Source organism: Pteronotus mesoamericanus, unplaced genomic scaffold, assembly GCF_021234165.1.
Source record: "Pteronotus mesoamericanus isolate MK-2021 breed Mesoamerican mustached bat unplaced genomic scaffold, CSHL_Meso_final contig_181, whole genome shotgun sequence".
NCBI lineage: Eukaryota > Metazoa > Chordata > Mammalia > Chiroptera > Mormoopidae > Pteronotus > Pteronotus mesoamericanus.
In genome coordinates this window covers 2,008,170-2,025,170 of record NW_026555077.1, presented here as the reverse complement: position 1 = coordinate 2,025,170, position 17,001 = coordinate 2,008,170, and the positions used below count along the sequence as shown (strand labels likewise).

General features: G+C 33.5%; 1 protein-coding gene across 1 annotated transcript in view; it reads left to right on the top strand.

The window, feature by feature from the left end:
• LRRIQ3 (leucine rich repeats and IQ motif containing 3) overlaps positions 1-17,001 on the top strand; it is a 94,039-nt gene that overhangs the window by 47,593 nt on the left and 29,445 nt on the right. The window contains exon 5 of the mRNA XM_054566819.1: positions 11,507-11,627. Coding sequence (XP_054422794.1) covers positions 11,507-11,627 — 121 coding nt within the window. The remainder of the gene's footprint in view (positions 1-11,506; positions 11,628-17,001) is intronic.

The window sequence follows — 17,001 nt, the reverse complement described above, 5'->3', positions numbered from 1 at the left end:
CTGATGATATAAAAATAAATGATATAGGTCAATTAATGAATAGTAGATACTTAGTGGGTTGTTAAGAAAATAAAAATGTTTTTCTGGGTAGCCTTAACTTTTCATTGCATGTTTCTTTTTGCTACTATTAATTAGGGTTAGGATACTTGTTTAGGGGCAATTGTTCTGATACCCTATGCCAAGTCATTTTCCCCCAAATCTTAGAAATGCTGATATAATCTTGAAAATAGTAGTTCAGAGACACCATTAGAGTTTTATACAAGATCCACACTTTTTAAAATAGGTGCAAAGTCTTTATGCATGAAATAGTGTATATTCTCAACTTCTAAATATTTATAGGAAATCCATATACTCATTTCACAAGAAAGATCTCAGTGGAGGGTAGAGGTATAAGAAAATATGCAAAAAGCATACCTTTCCTTTTTAGTTTTAACTTTTGAGTTCACTGAAATGTGAAAAACCTATCATTCACGTTTTTTAGATTTCTTTCTATCTTAAAGAGAGCCATTATTATTAGAATTCATGAGCACCTAAATGAAAATCTGGAACTCACTGTCCTCAAGGCACAATGTAATGTTTGCTGACTATCATTAACTAATGGTACACCTCAAGAGTTTAACTGTATTTTTTTTCCATCTTTAAACTTTATTACTGTATTTTTCTTCAGGGTAAAAAAAAATTATGGGTCCATTTTCACTGAAGTAAGTGGGCTGGATTTATGTATTCACCTCTCATCAGTGTCAAAAGGAATTGTGCACATCATTCCCTGGACAACAGGATGAAAACCTGTCTCTGATTGGACACTAGGGATATCAGCTGCACACACAAGATAAGTGTAAAGTTGAAAAAAGAAATACACTTAGCAGTTCATCCATGCCAGCATATTTTAACAATTTGAAACTTGTATAAAAATGTTCAATGAAATTAATTCCTCATACAAGAAAACTAATTTTACCATTTTTAGATCCAGTGAAACATGCCATCTAAAAATTGCTTTGCAAAGACTGCTAATGCAAAACCTTTTAAGCTGTCTATCTTTCTCTAATAAGAAAGATAACAAAATCAATAAAATGACCATTCTTTACCACTTAGAATGAATTTTTATTTGTTCAAGGTAAGAGAGAGTGGAAATTTTAATGTATTTCAATATTGGTCTAAGCCTTGAATGACAAAGATTTGTGTTTTATGACTCATCTAGAAATTGATAAGACTGAATTTTCTCAAAACACATTTAGGTACCATATCTTGGAAAATATTAACTATTAAATAACACTGCTGCTCTCTGGCCTATTTGAGTTAGTTTAGAGATATTCCACCTAAGCATGGGTTTTTGCTCATAGTATTCACCTAGGAAGCCCAGAGAGACTCCATAGTAGGTTGCAGACGTTTCTTTATATTTAAGTCTTTGTTTAATAAAATATAAGGATTCAGACAATTCCTCCTTTATTAGCTTAAGAACCTAATGTAAGGCTGTTTGTATTTTTGGAAGTCTTAGTAACTACCATTTTGAGTCATTTTATCCAGCACTTCATGTAAATAATAAGCATTTGGACCATGGTTGAAATGTTTCCAATAAAAGCAGTACAGCTGAGGTTGTTAAGAAAGCTGTACAGAATACCCTGTGAAGTCACACAAATATAGATTTGTACTGAGGCTGAAGAACTTGTAGGCTGGCTACCAGGGTCAGTGTTAGCTCTTTACTAAGCCTATATAAATATGTATTGCCTATATATACACATATATTATATGTACATGTATATAGGTATATATATTATATAATTCATCTATTATGAGGGAAGACCCCCCCCTAAAACTGGAATCACCTTCTGAAGGGTGGGCCCGTTGTAGTACAGGCTTCCCCCATTAGGTGAGTGTTCCAGGAACCCATCAATATCAGTGTACCAGCTGGCATTGTTGTGAGAGGCTGCGTTCAACTCCAGTGAATTTTTTAAAAAAGACTCTTTCAACGTATTTGTCCATGGGTGATTTACAAGCACACCTGCCCACACCATGCTGAGTGTTCAGCAATTTTTGACCAAAAACAATATGACCCCTCCGTGCCCCACCTTACCTATTCATCCAATCTAGCCCCGGACAACTTTTTTTTTTGTTTCCCTGCATTTAAAAAAAGTCCTCAAATGGAAACTTTTGCCCATGTGGAAGAAGTGAAATGAAAGAAAAGGGCAAAAGCAGTAAAAGACATCAAAATCCACGAGTTCAAAAACTGTTTTTGAGCAGTGGGGAAAAAAGTCTCGATAAGTGTTGCATTAAATGGAGAGTGCTTTGGAGGTGACTGAAGTTTAAATGTGTAAGAATAAATACACAATTTTTATAAATATGTTTTTAAGGGCCCCTTCTTGTATATAATCTACCCATTATATAATCCACCTTTTGCTATAACATTGGGGGGGGGGTGGGAGGGAGCATAAACTGCATCTGAAATAGACATTTTAGTCCTTAGTATTGCAATAAAGCTTATACAAAGCAACATTTACCAATATTCTGAACTCCAAAAATGAGCTATTCTTAGTTACAAGAGGCTAAAACTCCAATTTCAGGGAATTTTATCCAAGTGATTGTTATTGGGTCAATTTGATAGCTTATCAATATGTATTTACAAAGCATATTTATGATGATTATAATATGCTTTACTTTAAAAGCAGTTATGTGTATGGTTACTATGTTAATTTATTGAGAGGTTTTTAATGGTAAATATAATATCCTCCTCAGAGTCTAAAGCCCAATTTAAAACATATACACTCTCTAAAATACTGGATTTGCTTGAGGTGGTTACGATATAGAAAAATCAACCTAAACATTAATAAAATGTTGGTAGTCCCTACTTGTTGCTCTTTTTTCTTCTTTCCTAAATATAGACAGTATTGAAATATACCTAGAATTATAGATTCTGGGGCTATATATTTTACTCTTAAGAGGAAAGAAAAAGGTTTTTTTCCTTTAGAAAATTCTGTTTAATTGCCCATCATTAAATTTTATACCACTATAGGAACTTGTGTTATTTGGGGATTACTTAAGCAGCATTAACTTATATTACTAATGCATGCTATGTCTCTTTCATTTCAAAATGATTAGATTTACTAATTGAAAAATGTTATATTAACCTACTAAAGTAAATATGAGATTTACTAAATATACATATTTTAACCAGGGTGTGTTAAGTAATGAGCCTGTACTTTCTACTGTGTTTTTCTCACTTTTAAGACCTTTATCTTGCTTCTCATGTTTTCCACATTTACATAGAGCATAAATCACTAAATTGTGAAATATTTTGAGAGATATCACATTTAAGTATTCACAAAATAATAACTTTGTGCCATGGATATGGTTGACACCCAATACATTCTTGTTGAATAAACTAATCAAATTCTCGATATATTTTTGTTTTTATTTGTGAGTTCATACTGCCAACAGAGGTTGAAGAATCCAAAGTAGTGCAAGGATACTGAGATAAGTAAACATAGTCACAGTTCTCAGAGAGTATAATTTCTTCCAAGGGTGAGAAATGTACTTAATTATGATATAAGGTAGAATGCAATAAGTGCTTTGGCAGTTATAAACAAAATAATACCATTTAGAGTTATACTATATTCTTTTAAAAATGTGATCTTTAGGTAAACCAGATAACCAGAATAATTATTCTCAATTATTACTATATAATATGTTGACTATTATACAATGTAATAAATGTATTACAAAAAAATAGTATTGTCAGTAGAATTGCACTGTCATAAAAGTAACAATTAATAAAATACACTTTTTGGAGAGATTTTTAAAGAAACAAACCTGTATACTCTAAAACTTCCTCATGTCTTTTACTTTATACCTAGTTTCAGTTATTGTTCATGAACTCGCATTATGTTCTTTTAGCTTGAAATTATAAACTGCCCTAATATACTATGGAAGTTTGCAGCATCTCTTTTTACTGGGTTTGATGACTGCTACTATGAAATATCTACAGTAATGTAGAAGACTAAGAGTGGGCCACAGTAATTTACACATTGGCACCTCTGATCTTGGTACAGATAGACCTTAGACCTTAACTGTTCTTGACCTGAGAGAACATATCTTTCTATGATGCTTTTAGCCATGTATTCCTTAAATGGACATTTGCAGCAAAATGTAATATTCAACCACCCTTATTTCCCTTGGCTACTTTTTCTATTTGTTTATTTAGTTCATTGTTTGTGAATTTTTTTCTGTATGTATCAGGAGTATTATTTCTTCTAAGTCCTCTTTTCTAAGATAAAGAAAGATTAGGATCAAATAATAATAGCAATTTTTCAGGTTACATTTAAACCTACTTGCTTATAGGGCAGTATCTTAAAAAGTAATTTTTTGTGTAGAACTTTATTTTATTTTATTTTTTAAAGATGTTATTCATTTATTTTTAGAGAGAGAGAAAGAGAGAGAGAAAAACATCAATGTGTGGTTGCATTTCACGTGCCCCCTGCTGGGGACCTGGCCTGCAACCCAGGCATGTGCCCTATGCTGGGAATCGACTGGCGACCCTTTGGTTCACAGACTGGCACTCAGTTCACTGAACTACACCAGGGAGGGCTAGAAATTTATTTTAAATTTTTCTCCTTTGTCCATGGTTTTCCTGTTAACAGCCCATATTCTTCAAAGTAGAGTTCAAGTGACACTTGCCACTCATGGACCACTATGCATTAGCCTCCCCTATGTTGAAGGCTTTGCTCTCTCAGCTAATGATAGGCTGTGTAGCCAAACACTAGAGCTAACAGTTTTTATTCAGACAAAAAAAAAGAGCATCCCTTTTAGTTTGGATTATAGCATATTCCTAAAGTTATCCATCTGACTATTATGTGAAAAATCTGAGGTCTGAATTACCATTTTTAACGATGATTTCTTTGTTGGGAAAAAGGACGTGAACATAAACAAGAACAAAAGACAAAATGAGGTAGGATGCCAAGGGGCTGGTGACTTGGCTATAACTCTAAATAGGTTTTGGGGCTCATCCTCAAATGGAGCCTATTTACGATGAGCAACATATAATTAGACAAAACAAACACTTGTTTGGGTATAGGATAGTATAGATAGTACAGGAATAGATAGGTAATATAATGAGTCTGTGTTAATCTTTTTTGATTAAAGACTTGTAATTTCTCTTAAAGATTCTGATTTGCATAATACATAGTGTGAAAACAAAACCATGATCGTCAGAACCGTAAGTGGGATACCAAAAAAAATTAAGGGTTGAAAATGAATCTGAATTTTCAAAGACAGAAGAGTTTAGTATAAAAAATATTTACCATTGTTCTAGAAAGAAGATAGAGGGAATTGTTACCTCTGTCACTACTCTTCAATTTCTAAATGATAAATTATCATCTATCTTGGGAGAAATAAATATCTAGTGCAATCATTCTTCTGAATTTGACAACCAAGTACTTATTATCTAGTTTGTCAATTATAAGGAGCTTCACAGCACCTCAGTTCATCTATTTCAATTTTTAGTAACACTTGGAGAATTTTTTATTTAATTTTTTTATTATTCAAGTACAGTTGTCTCCATTTCTCCCCCCTCCCCCATGTCTCTATGGTCAATTAATATTCAACAAAGGGGGCAGGAGCATAAAATGGAGTAAAAATAGCCTCTTCAACAAATGATGTTGGGAGATCTGGACAGCTACATACAAAAAAAATGAAATTCGACCACCAACTTAACATCATACACAAAAATAAATTCGAGGTGGATAAAAGACTTAAATATAAGTCCTGACACCAAAAAATTCCTGTAGGAGAACATGGGCAGAAGAATCTCAGATATTCCCTGCAGTTATATTTTCACCGATATATCCCCTAGAGCAAAGGACATAGAGGAAAGAATAAACAAACGGGACTTCATCAAAATAAAAAAGCTTCTGTGTGGCTAAAGAAAACATCAATAAAATGAAAAGGGAACCAACCATATGGGAAAATATATTTGCAAATGATACCTCAGACAAGGGTTTGATCTCCAAAATATATGGGGAATTCACATGACTCCACTCCAGGAAGACAAACAACCCAATTAAAAATTGGGCAAATGGCCTGAACAGACAGTTCTCCAAGGAGGACATACAGAGGGCCTAGAGACACATGAAAGGATGCTCAGTATCACTAGCCATTAGAGAGATGCATATTAAAACCACAGGAGAGTTTTTTTTATTATTATTGGATAAGATTATTAATATATAGTTGTCTCTCCTCACTTCCCTACCTATTGTAGATGAGGTTATTTTTCTTTTTATTTTTTTTTTAACTCCTTTACTCAGTACTATCAATAAAGAGCTCTTTTGTTACCATTTTGGTTCTCTGGTTTATTGTAATGTAGTATCAACAGAACAGTTAGATAGAGGGATGTGCATGAGTAAAGACGTCATTATTCCTACAAGATGGTTGTATTTATGTTTTATTTGTGGGGGTAATGAGGATATTGAGGAATGGTAAAGTAGATGAGACAAAAAATTTAGAGAGTCTAAGTTGATGTACCTGATGAAGAGCTTAGAAGAAGGGGGTGGGGGTGGTTGTAAAGAGCCACTGAGTTAAAAATTTTGGAGTAACTGTTGTGTTTGTAAGATTTCAAAATAAAAGAAGGGAATGTTGGAGTTGTCACTGGAATAGAGTCCTTTAAAAATTATTAGATAGGAATTTCTGATAAAAGCCTGTCTAGTTGTTGGACTCTGTCCAAAAAAAGTTTCTTTTCTTTTTATTGTTCAAGTATGGTCGTCAGAACCGTAAGTTTCCGCTTCCCCAATACTCTCCACCACCCCACCCACGCCCACCTCCCACCCTCAATCCTACCCCACCTTGGCTTTGTCCATGGGTCCTTTATACATGTTCCTTGATGACCCTTCTCCTTCTTTCCTTGTTACCCTCCTCCCCCACCCCTCTCGTTACTGTCAGTTTGCTCTTTATTTCCATGTCTCTGGTTCTATTTTGCTTGCCTGTTTGTTTTGTAAGTTAGATTCCACTTGTAGGTAAGATCATATGGTATTTGTCTTTCACCCTCTGGCTTATTTCACTTAGCATAATGCTCTCTAGTTCCATCCATGCTGTCTTGAAGTGAAGGAATTTCATTTTATATTATATTGAACCAAAGTTCCTAAACTTCCACTTATTCCTCCTAGTATTCCTGTTTGTTACTATTCATTCAACATTGAACATACAATTATTTGAGTAACTGCTGAATGCCAAGGGTCATTCTTGGCACTGCATAATCAAGACAAGCAAAGTCCTTGCTCTTATGGAGTATTTTTTATTATATTTTTAAAAATTTATTTCATTTTTTAAAGATTTTATTTATTTACTTTTAGAGAGGTGAAGGGAGGGAAAAAGATAGGGAGAGAAATATCAATGTGTGATTGCTTCTCGCATGCCCCCTTCTGTAGACCTGGCCTGCAACCCAGGTATGTGTCCTAAACTGGGAATTGAACCTGTAACCCTTTGATTCGCAGGCCAGCTCTCAATCCACTGAGCCACACCAGCCAGGGCTATTTTTTAAAATCATAATAGTAAAGAACATGACTGTGGGAACGGCAGATGGGCAGGGTGGGGGAGAACAATGAGGGAAAATTTGGACAACTGTAATAGAACAATGATTAAAAAAATTAAAGAAAACAACAAAACAAAACAGTTGTAACACAAGCAGACACAAAATTGTGATAAATGCTGTGGTATCATCTTACTAGAAGAGGAAGATGGAGGTTGAAGGAGGGGAGGAGTCTGAATTCTCTCTTTGTTTCCTCTTTTATATTCCGGATTTAATCAGATAGGGCTCACTTTAAAAATAACTCAGTAGATAGGCTGCTTTCTTTTCATGTTCCAGGTTATCAGTAATCATCTGAAAATGTGTTGTCCTGACCTGACATAGTGCTTCATTTATAGTTCTGAATATGGCAAGACTATAATTTCCCATATTCTAGATGAAATGCTTAATACAGCATATAGTATAAGGTCATCACTCAATGAATTTTTAATTAATTTACTCTCAGCTAAAATACTTCAGTCTCTTATTACTCAGATTTTTAAATTAAGTGATATAGTGCAGTGATTAAATGAATTTTCTTCAACTGCAATATTTATACCTTTGAAAGCTCATCAGTTTAATTTGACCCATTGCTGCAGTCTATTGATAATATTTTAAATTTCTGTCTTGTGTTAACTGATTTTGTTCTTTTACCACCTCATATGAAAATTTGATAAGCATTTCCTTTACATTTTTATTCAAATCATTCGTATAAATATTGATAAGGATAGAAGAGGTCCGCATATCATGATATCGGAGATCTCCCTTTAGGTTGGCATCATTTCATTAACCTTTACTCTCTTCTATGTAATGACTCAACATCTCTGATCTCCACCTAATCATACTGTCTTTTCATAAGTAGTAAAACCATTTATTAGATACTGCTGAAATGCAGGTTTCTCATATCAAGATTTGTACCTGAATTAACTTGGACTCTGTTAAAATTGAGATTATTAGTTTTTTTCTCAATTTATACTGCTCCCTGCTGATAATTCCTTTTCTAAGTGCTACAAAACATCCTTAAAATATTTTCTTAAATCATTGAATACCAGTGTTTGTTTTGAGGTAATTTAGTTACCAGAATATACTTTCTGCTATTGAAAACAAGGTATTTATTTGATTATTGAAGATTTCTGATAACTTTTTTTCTCTATTATTTCAAAGATCAATCAGTAAGTGGGTACATCCTTCCTTCTCCTTCTTGCAGTACATACAACAGAAAAGCACATTTGGCAATTTATGTAAACCTTAGTTCATTCAGGATTTTAGACTCTTTGATTATCTTCCTATAAATTTGTTTCACTGTCACATAATGCACACTTTGTTATGAATTTTTCTTTTATAAAGCCAAGGAAGAGAAAATTATGTTAAGTGATGACAAATGGTGGCATATGGCTATATGAAGAAGGATAAGTGGGAGAACAAAAAAAAAACAAAAACAACGTTTTTTTCTAAAAGACCTATTTCTTTAACTAGGGGACTTTTAAATCTTATGATTCTATAAACTGACTAACAGTATTTACAGTAGAGAGTGGATACTTGGGTTTGACAGACAGGTATATACTTTTAACTTTTAATTTTTTATTCTATTAGGGGAAGGTAAAGGAATAAGTATTAGTAGAAATGGAATTGTTGAACACATCCTTATATTCTACTTTTATTATTTTCTCATGTATAAAATATAAGTGAGATCTAGAAGAAAGAAAGGATTTGTTTCTATGGTTGAAATAGAGTTTGAGGTGATTTTTAATATATGATGAATTACTTTGTTAGGAAGGAGAGACAAAGAGATTACTAAAATACAGGAAGATTTATAGAGATAAGATACAAGAATGATTACATAAAGAGTTAAGATGATGTAATTCGGAGAGGATTGATGGTCAAATTTGAGGTTGAAAAAGCAATCGAAATAGGTTGTTACAGAATTTGTTGCAAAGCACTGGTCTACACTTTCATCATACTTTGTATAATTTTTATTAAAGAATTAAACACATTAAAATAGAAGCAACATTATTTAAAGTCATATTTTGATAATGTGTTGATATTGTATATCATATTAAAATTGTTCTTAGCAAGCATAAGAAAAATTTCTAACTATAGGAAGAATATCTGAGCTCAAAAGTACCTATTTGTTTTTCTAACAAAATGTGTATTTTGTCATGTAAATACTGACAAGAAATTGTGTTGTGTAAGAACTGATCAGTGATAAGTGTTTTAGTGAAGAACAAACCTGAGATTTATTTCAAGACTACTTAGTACCTGTCATGAAGATTCAAGAAGTCTTCTACAGTGCATCACTGTATGGAGACAAATCTTTTTCAATAAATCAATTAAAAACATTACATATAAAATTTAAAAGATGGAAATAAACCTAAGGATATTTCATGAAATATATCTCTATTGTAGGATATAGGGATATGGGCAGAAGATTTTAAATACAGGGGACCAAGGCACATATCTAAGTGTCTCTGCTAAATTACAAAGTAAAGGATATTTGTACAAGTGGACAGGTCAAGGTAGGGGATATATGATGATGAGCTCTCTATTTCAAAATTCTATCAGCTGTCACATATTAGAGAATTGATGTGAACTTCTCTCAATGGATGAAGGTGGTGCTAGTCATCAAAACTAGAAGTAAGTATTAATAGGTTTGAAGGAAAGATATTATCTTGAGTATAAAATGTCTGAGATATATTCCAGGTGAAAGAGCATAGCTCATGGTAATTATGAGTATTTTATAACTTAATATCTGTACAGAGATTTAAAACAAGGACAAATGATAAGCACTATACATATTTCCCATAAACAAATATACAAAAACAAACATTTCAGAAAGGGGAGATCTGAAGATACAAATTTTGATTCTTCAGAATTAAGACCAGTGGTTCTTGTCAAGGAAAGCATGATATCTTTGGAAGGTTTTTCAAAATACAAATATCTATCCCCTCAAAGGATTCTGATTTTTTCTCTGTGGCAGACTAATTGATTGCCTACCAATATTTGACTTTTTTCTTTGTTTTTGGAAAGAGATCCCCAATTTTCCTCCAGACAGCAAAGTACCTAGCAAAAGGGCTGTATTTTTTATCCTCTCCTTTGTAGCTATGGGTGATCAATGAGATATAAACTAAAATTGTTTGGAAAGACCTCTGGGAAAGTTTCTTAAGATACATGGCTTGCTTTTTATCATTTTATGTGTTCCTCCATATTGCTGACTGAGATGCATACATTGTGTTTGAAGCTCTATCTTGACTCATAAGTCAACATTTAGTGTAGAAGCCATGTAGATGAGTAAGATAGAGATGATAAATTTTGAAAGAGCCTGAGTTCCTGATGATCTGATGGATCCTCTGAATCATTCCTGGATGAACTGTGAAGAGAAAAAGGGTAACTCAGCATTAATTATTAAATTCCCAGCCACTTTACACACATGTCCAGTTTACATCTGAGAATGGCCCCATTCTCTATGAAATTCCTTTCAATACTGTATTTGTTATTCCTTCCACACACATCTAATCCAGTTGTACTTTTAGGACTTGTGATAATTCTAGTCCAATTTCTCCTTTTTTGTGTGTTCCTACCTTTTAGTGTTTTCTGAAGTAATTTTGCCTCTCCTTTCTTACTCTGAATCCTCCCAGGCAACACGAAACACTTGATACTTCTCTGTTTATTCCTTATTTCTCTCCTCCCATTGTTTATTTAATCATGACATCTTCCTGAAAGGCCCCTTTTTACATTGTCCAAAGTATATCCTTAACTCTTAATAAGAAAACAGTTTATCAAAATCACACACAATGGAGTTCTTTTTATCTTTCCTAAGTTTGGCCTGCCTCACAGGTTTTTGTTGTTTTAAAATGAAAATTAGTGGTGATGTATTACACATGTGAAAATTCTTTGAGGACTAAAAAAAATATATATATATATATGAGATTGTCATTGGTGTCATTGCTTTTGTTTCCACAGAATATACCTTTTCCTTTTGATTTAGAATATTCTAGAAAACAGAAAAAACATGTTTCCTCTCTTTTACATGAGTTAAAAACAAAAGATACTGGCCAAAAATCAAGACATCTCAGTCAAAAAGGTTAGTTATATGAACTTTTAAATTGTTTGAAAAGAATTTGATGAAAAGTATTAAATTCTTTAGAAATTGGGCATGCTAATTTTGATCTGTACATATAAGACTGTGAAGTATTTGTTGATCATTCTAGATAAATTATCCATACCTCAATTAACATTAAGAAAGTTATAAATCCTTTCTAATACACATGCTTACATGCTTCCTGCTCTATTATCCCGATAGAATTATCATTATTTGGGGGTTAACTAATATTTAATGACAATATTTATGACTATGTAAACACTTTTCACAGCTGAACCACAGAATATATTAGTAATATATTTGCTTCCTTATACTAGTTTTATTTTAAAATAAACTTTCATGAAATTCTCATACTATTCAAACCATTATTATCCCCAAGGGCATTATATATATTTTTGTTTTCAAGATGTTTTTATTTGAGCCTTTCATTTTGCTGATTTCTTCAGAAGTGCTTATTCTCTAAACTTGATCTTAATGGCTATTATTTCTTCAACTGTGATCTCAAGAATTTATTTGTCTCTATGCTGTGTCAGCAACCCTTGCTTCCAGGGTGCTGTTCTTGTTCTTTCTTGTTTTATTTTATTATTTTAATGCAGTGTCTTGCTGATTAGTTTACTGAGAAATTATACATGAGAGGTACATTTTTTAAAACCCTGAAAGCCTGAACCAGTCTTTATGCTACACTTATATTTAGTTGATGATTTGACTATGTAGAACTTCTTTCACAAAAATTTTTAATTGCTTTATTATCTTCTAGCTTCCAGTGTTACCTCTGAGATGTATATTGCCATTTAATTCTTAGTGTGTTGTATATAAACATCTGTTTATAGTTTTTCTCTTTTGCCTGGAAACTTTTAGCATTTTCCCTTTATAGCAGCTGTTCTGCAATTTAACAGAGATTTGTCTCATAGATATTTGTTTGTTAGTTAAGGTGGATTTTCTTTCCATTTAATTTATTGTGGCTTTTCAATCTAAAAATATCCCTTGGTTCTAGGTGTTTCTCTTGTATTTTTTTTTATGGTAAAATATTATATAGCAAAACTTTGCATTTCAATAGTTTTTAACTCTACATTAAGTACATTCACATTGTTACACAACCACCCTCTGTTTTTTCTTGGTCTTTCTAGCTAAATTTGTTGACCTTGCTTATTTTTTTTTTGAAGAACCAAATCTTTTCATTGATTTTCTTTGTTGTTTTTATAACTCTTTTGTTGATCTCCCTTCTAATATTTATTTTTTCTTTCTTCTGGTAGCCTTGAGTTGAATTTCATTTTTCTCTACTTCCATATGGTATAAAGTTAGGTGGTTAGAGACCTTTTTTCTTTCATAATGCGATCATTTATAGCCATACACTTGCCTCTTAGCACTGATTTTCCTGTATCTCATAGTTTTAGGATAATGTGTTTTCATTTTTATTTGTCTCAGATATTTTATAATTTTAATTGTTACCTCTTCTTTGACTCATTGACTGTTTAAGTGTGTGCCATTTAATTTCCACATAGTTGTAAATTTTCCAGTTTTCCTTATGCTGCTGATTTCTACATTCATTCCTTTGTGATGGGGAAATATACTTTGTATGACTTCAGTATTTTTAAATATATTAAAATTTGTTTTATAAACATAGTGCATGTCTTGGATAATGGTTATATGTGCACTTGAGAAAAATGTATATCCTCCTGTTTTATCCAATTGCCCTATCGTGCTATTCAAGTCTATGTTTACTTACTGATCTTCTCTCTGGTTGTTCTAGCGTATATTAAAAGTGAGGCATCAAAGTGTCCCACTATCATTGTAGGGATATTTTGTTTCTGCCTTCAGTTCTGTAAAGGTTTACACCAAACGTACCTGTGATATTTGGTGCATGTGTGTTTATAATTATTGTATCTTCTTGGAGAATTGATCCTTATATTATATAATGTTCTTATTTACCTTTCTTCTCCAGGTCTACTGGTTTAAGTGTTAATCTCACTTAAAATATGTCTTCATAGAAACATCTATAGAATAGTGTATCATGTGCTAACCAAAGTGCCACATAAAATTAACTGTCACAGACAGTTTTACCAAATATAGAATTCTCAGTTCATAGTTTCTTTTTTAAATTTCAGCACTTTAAATATATCATCCCACTGCCTTTCAGTCTGTAAAGTTTCTGCTGATATATCTGGGGATTGTCTTGTTGAAAATCACTTGTATGTGATAAGTCACTTTTTGCTTGTGGTTTTCAAGATTCTCTTTGGGTCTTCTGGTCAAGATGGAGGCATAGGTAGACGTGCTTCAACTCCTCACATAACCACAAGAAGAATTCTAACTACTCTCAAAACAAAAAACACCCAGAATGGCCAGAAATCAAACTGTATGGAAGTCCGACAACCAAGGATTTAAAGAAGCCATATTCATCCAGACAGTTAGGAGGGGCAGTCATGGAGTTGAGGAGGAGAGGATTCGGTGTGGCACTGAGAGGTGGCAGCAGAAGAGGTGGTCCCACATTCATGTGTGGTGAATAAAAATCAGGAGAGATACCATGGATGTGAGCTATCCCAGCCCCAAACCAGACTGCACAGCCCAGGGTGCCAGCACTGGGAAGATAAAGCCCCATGATCTCTGGCTGTCGAAACCAGTGAGTGTTGTGGTGGAAGAAACTACCAGTTTCTCAGAAGAGTTGTTTAAAGGGCCCACATGGACTTAGAATGTACACAAACCCACCCACCCTGAGAACCACCTCTATGGCAACAGCTGCATAAGTAGCATAAGGAAGTGGGTAAAGTGACTGGAAATAGGGCAAATGCCAAGCAAGACTCCAGAAGCCAGGCAGCGACATTGTCCCCTCTCTAAACCCTCCCTGTATACAGAGCCTCAAAGTGGTGAAGTGGGTTTCCCTGCCATGATGAATACCTAAGGCTCCATTCCATACAACTTAACAAGTGTGCTAAGACAGGGAATCAAAGCAGCTGTATGTAATAAACAGAAACAAACACAGGGAAGCTGCCAAATTGAGGAAACAAAGAAATATGGCCCAAATGAAAGAACAGAACAAAACCCCAGAAAAAGAACTAAATGAAACAGCGATAGTCAGCCTATCAGGTGCAAGAGTTCAAAACACTGGCGATCAGGATGCTCAAAGAGCTCACTGAATACAGCAACAACATGAAAAAGACCCATGAGGAAATGAAGGTCATTGTAAGGGAAATAAAGAAAAATATACAGGCAACTGACAGTGGAAGGGATGAAGCCAGGATTCAACTTGATGATTTGGAACATAAGGAAGAAGTAAACATTCAACCAGAACAGCAAGAAGCAAAAAAGAATTCAAAAAATAAACAAAAAACAAAAACAAGGATACTATGAGAAACCTTCGAGAAATCTCCAAACATACCAACATCCAAATCATAGGGGTGCCAGAAGGAGAAGAGGAAGAGCAAGAATTTGAAAACTTATTGAAAAAATAATGAAAGAAAATGTCTCTAATTTGGCGAAGGAAATAGACATCCAGGAAGCACAAAGAGTCCCAAACAAGTTTGACCCAAAGAAGACCACACCAAGACACATCATAATTAAAATGCCAAAGGTTAACATTAAAGAGAGAATCTGAAAAGCAGCAAGAGAAAAGCAGAGTAGTTACCTACAGAGGAATTCCCATAAGACTGTCAGCTGATTTCTTAAAAGAAACTTTACTGGCAAGAAGTATTCAAAGTGATAAAAACAAGGACCTACAACCAAGTTTACTCTACCCAGCAAAGCTATCATTTAGAATGTAAGGGCAGATAAAGTGCTTCCCAGATAAGGTCAGCTTAAAGGAGTTCATCATCACCACGCCATTATTACCTGAGATGTTAAAGGGACTTATTTAAGAAAAAGAACATCAAAACTATTAACATTAAAATGACAACAAACTCACAACTATCAGCAACTGAATCTAAAAAAAATGAAAACACAAACAAAAGCAACCTAAGCAATCAGAACAAGAATAGAATCATGGATATGGAGAATATTTGGAGGGTTATCAGCTAGCAGGAGGAAGGGGGAGAATGGGGAAAAAGGTACAGGGATTAAGAAGCATAATTGGTAGGTACAAAATAGGGGGATGTTAAGAATAGTATAGGAAATGGAGGAACCAAAGAACTTATAGGCACGACCCATAGACACGAACTAAATAGGGTATTGCTGGAGGGAAGTGGGGTACAGGGCAGAAGAGAGCAAAGGGAGAAAAACTGGGAAAACTGTAATAGTATAATTAATAAAATTATAATTTAAAAAATATTCTTTGTTTTTTTTTTTTTTGACAGTTTCTTTATGCCTTTTAGTGTGGATCTCATTTTGTTTATCCTACTTGGAGTGTGTAGAGCTTTTTTGATTTGTAAATGCATGTGTTTTCTTAAACTTGGGAAGTTGCTTTATTATTTCTTCAAATATACGCTCTTCTCCTCTTTCTCTTCTCCTTTTAGGACTCCTGTAATGCATATATATTGGCCTATTTGATATAAGTTCTTTAGTCTCTGTTTACTTTTCCTCATTCTCTTTTCTCTTTATTCCTCAGACTCTATTCTTTCAAATAGCTTGTTTTTAATTTTGCAGATTTTTTTTTTGTTAATGTCTCCTCTTGAAGTCCTCAAGGGGATTTTTCAATTTGGTTATTTTTATCATCTTTCTAGAAATCCTATTATTCAGATGGACCTCCTAGACTGATCCTCTAATTCATCCTGCTTCTTTTTACTTATTTATCCATGTCCTTTTATGTTCATTGTCTTTTTCTTGAAATATAGTCAGTTTTATTTTCTGCTTGTATGTTTTTAAATTATATAATGAAATTTCTAAAATATATACATACACATAGCTGTTTTGGTTTATAGATGCAGTATCTTCTCTACATCTTTGAGGATATTAGTACCTTACAGATTTGATTGTTCTTGTGGGTGGTTTTCCTGCATGCTGTATTCTTAGAGCTTTTTTAAAATATGTTGCCAATTCTTGGGTTTTTTCCCACTTATAATTATGAATGATGTTCTAAAATGCTACTTGGAAACTCTGATCATATATGTAGTTGGCTCTTATTGATTTGTAGCTTTAATGTCAATAATAAAGTGGAGTCCATAGTCTTTATTCATGAACCTATGATGCAGCGTTTCTTAAGAAGACTCTTCCAATATTTTGTCTGTAACATATGAGTAACTGCCAGTGTTTGCAGCAAAGCTTGGTATAGCACTCTCGTTTTGTATCCCAGTTTTCAGTCAGATACCTACCCCGTCCTTCATTCTTAGCTGTACGTGATGTTTCTGAATCAAGAATCTCTCTCTCTCTTTTTTTAAAAGTCTCTTTCTGGTTTGCTTTTTATTTTATTTCGTATTTTATTATTTATGCT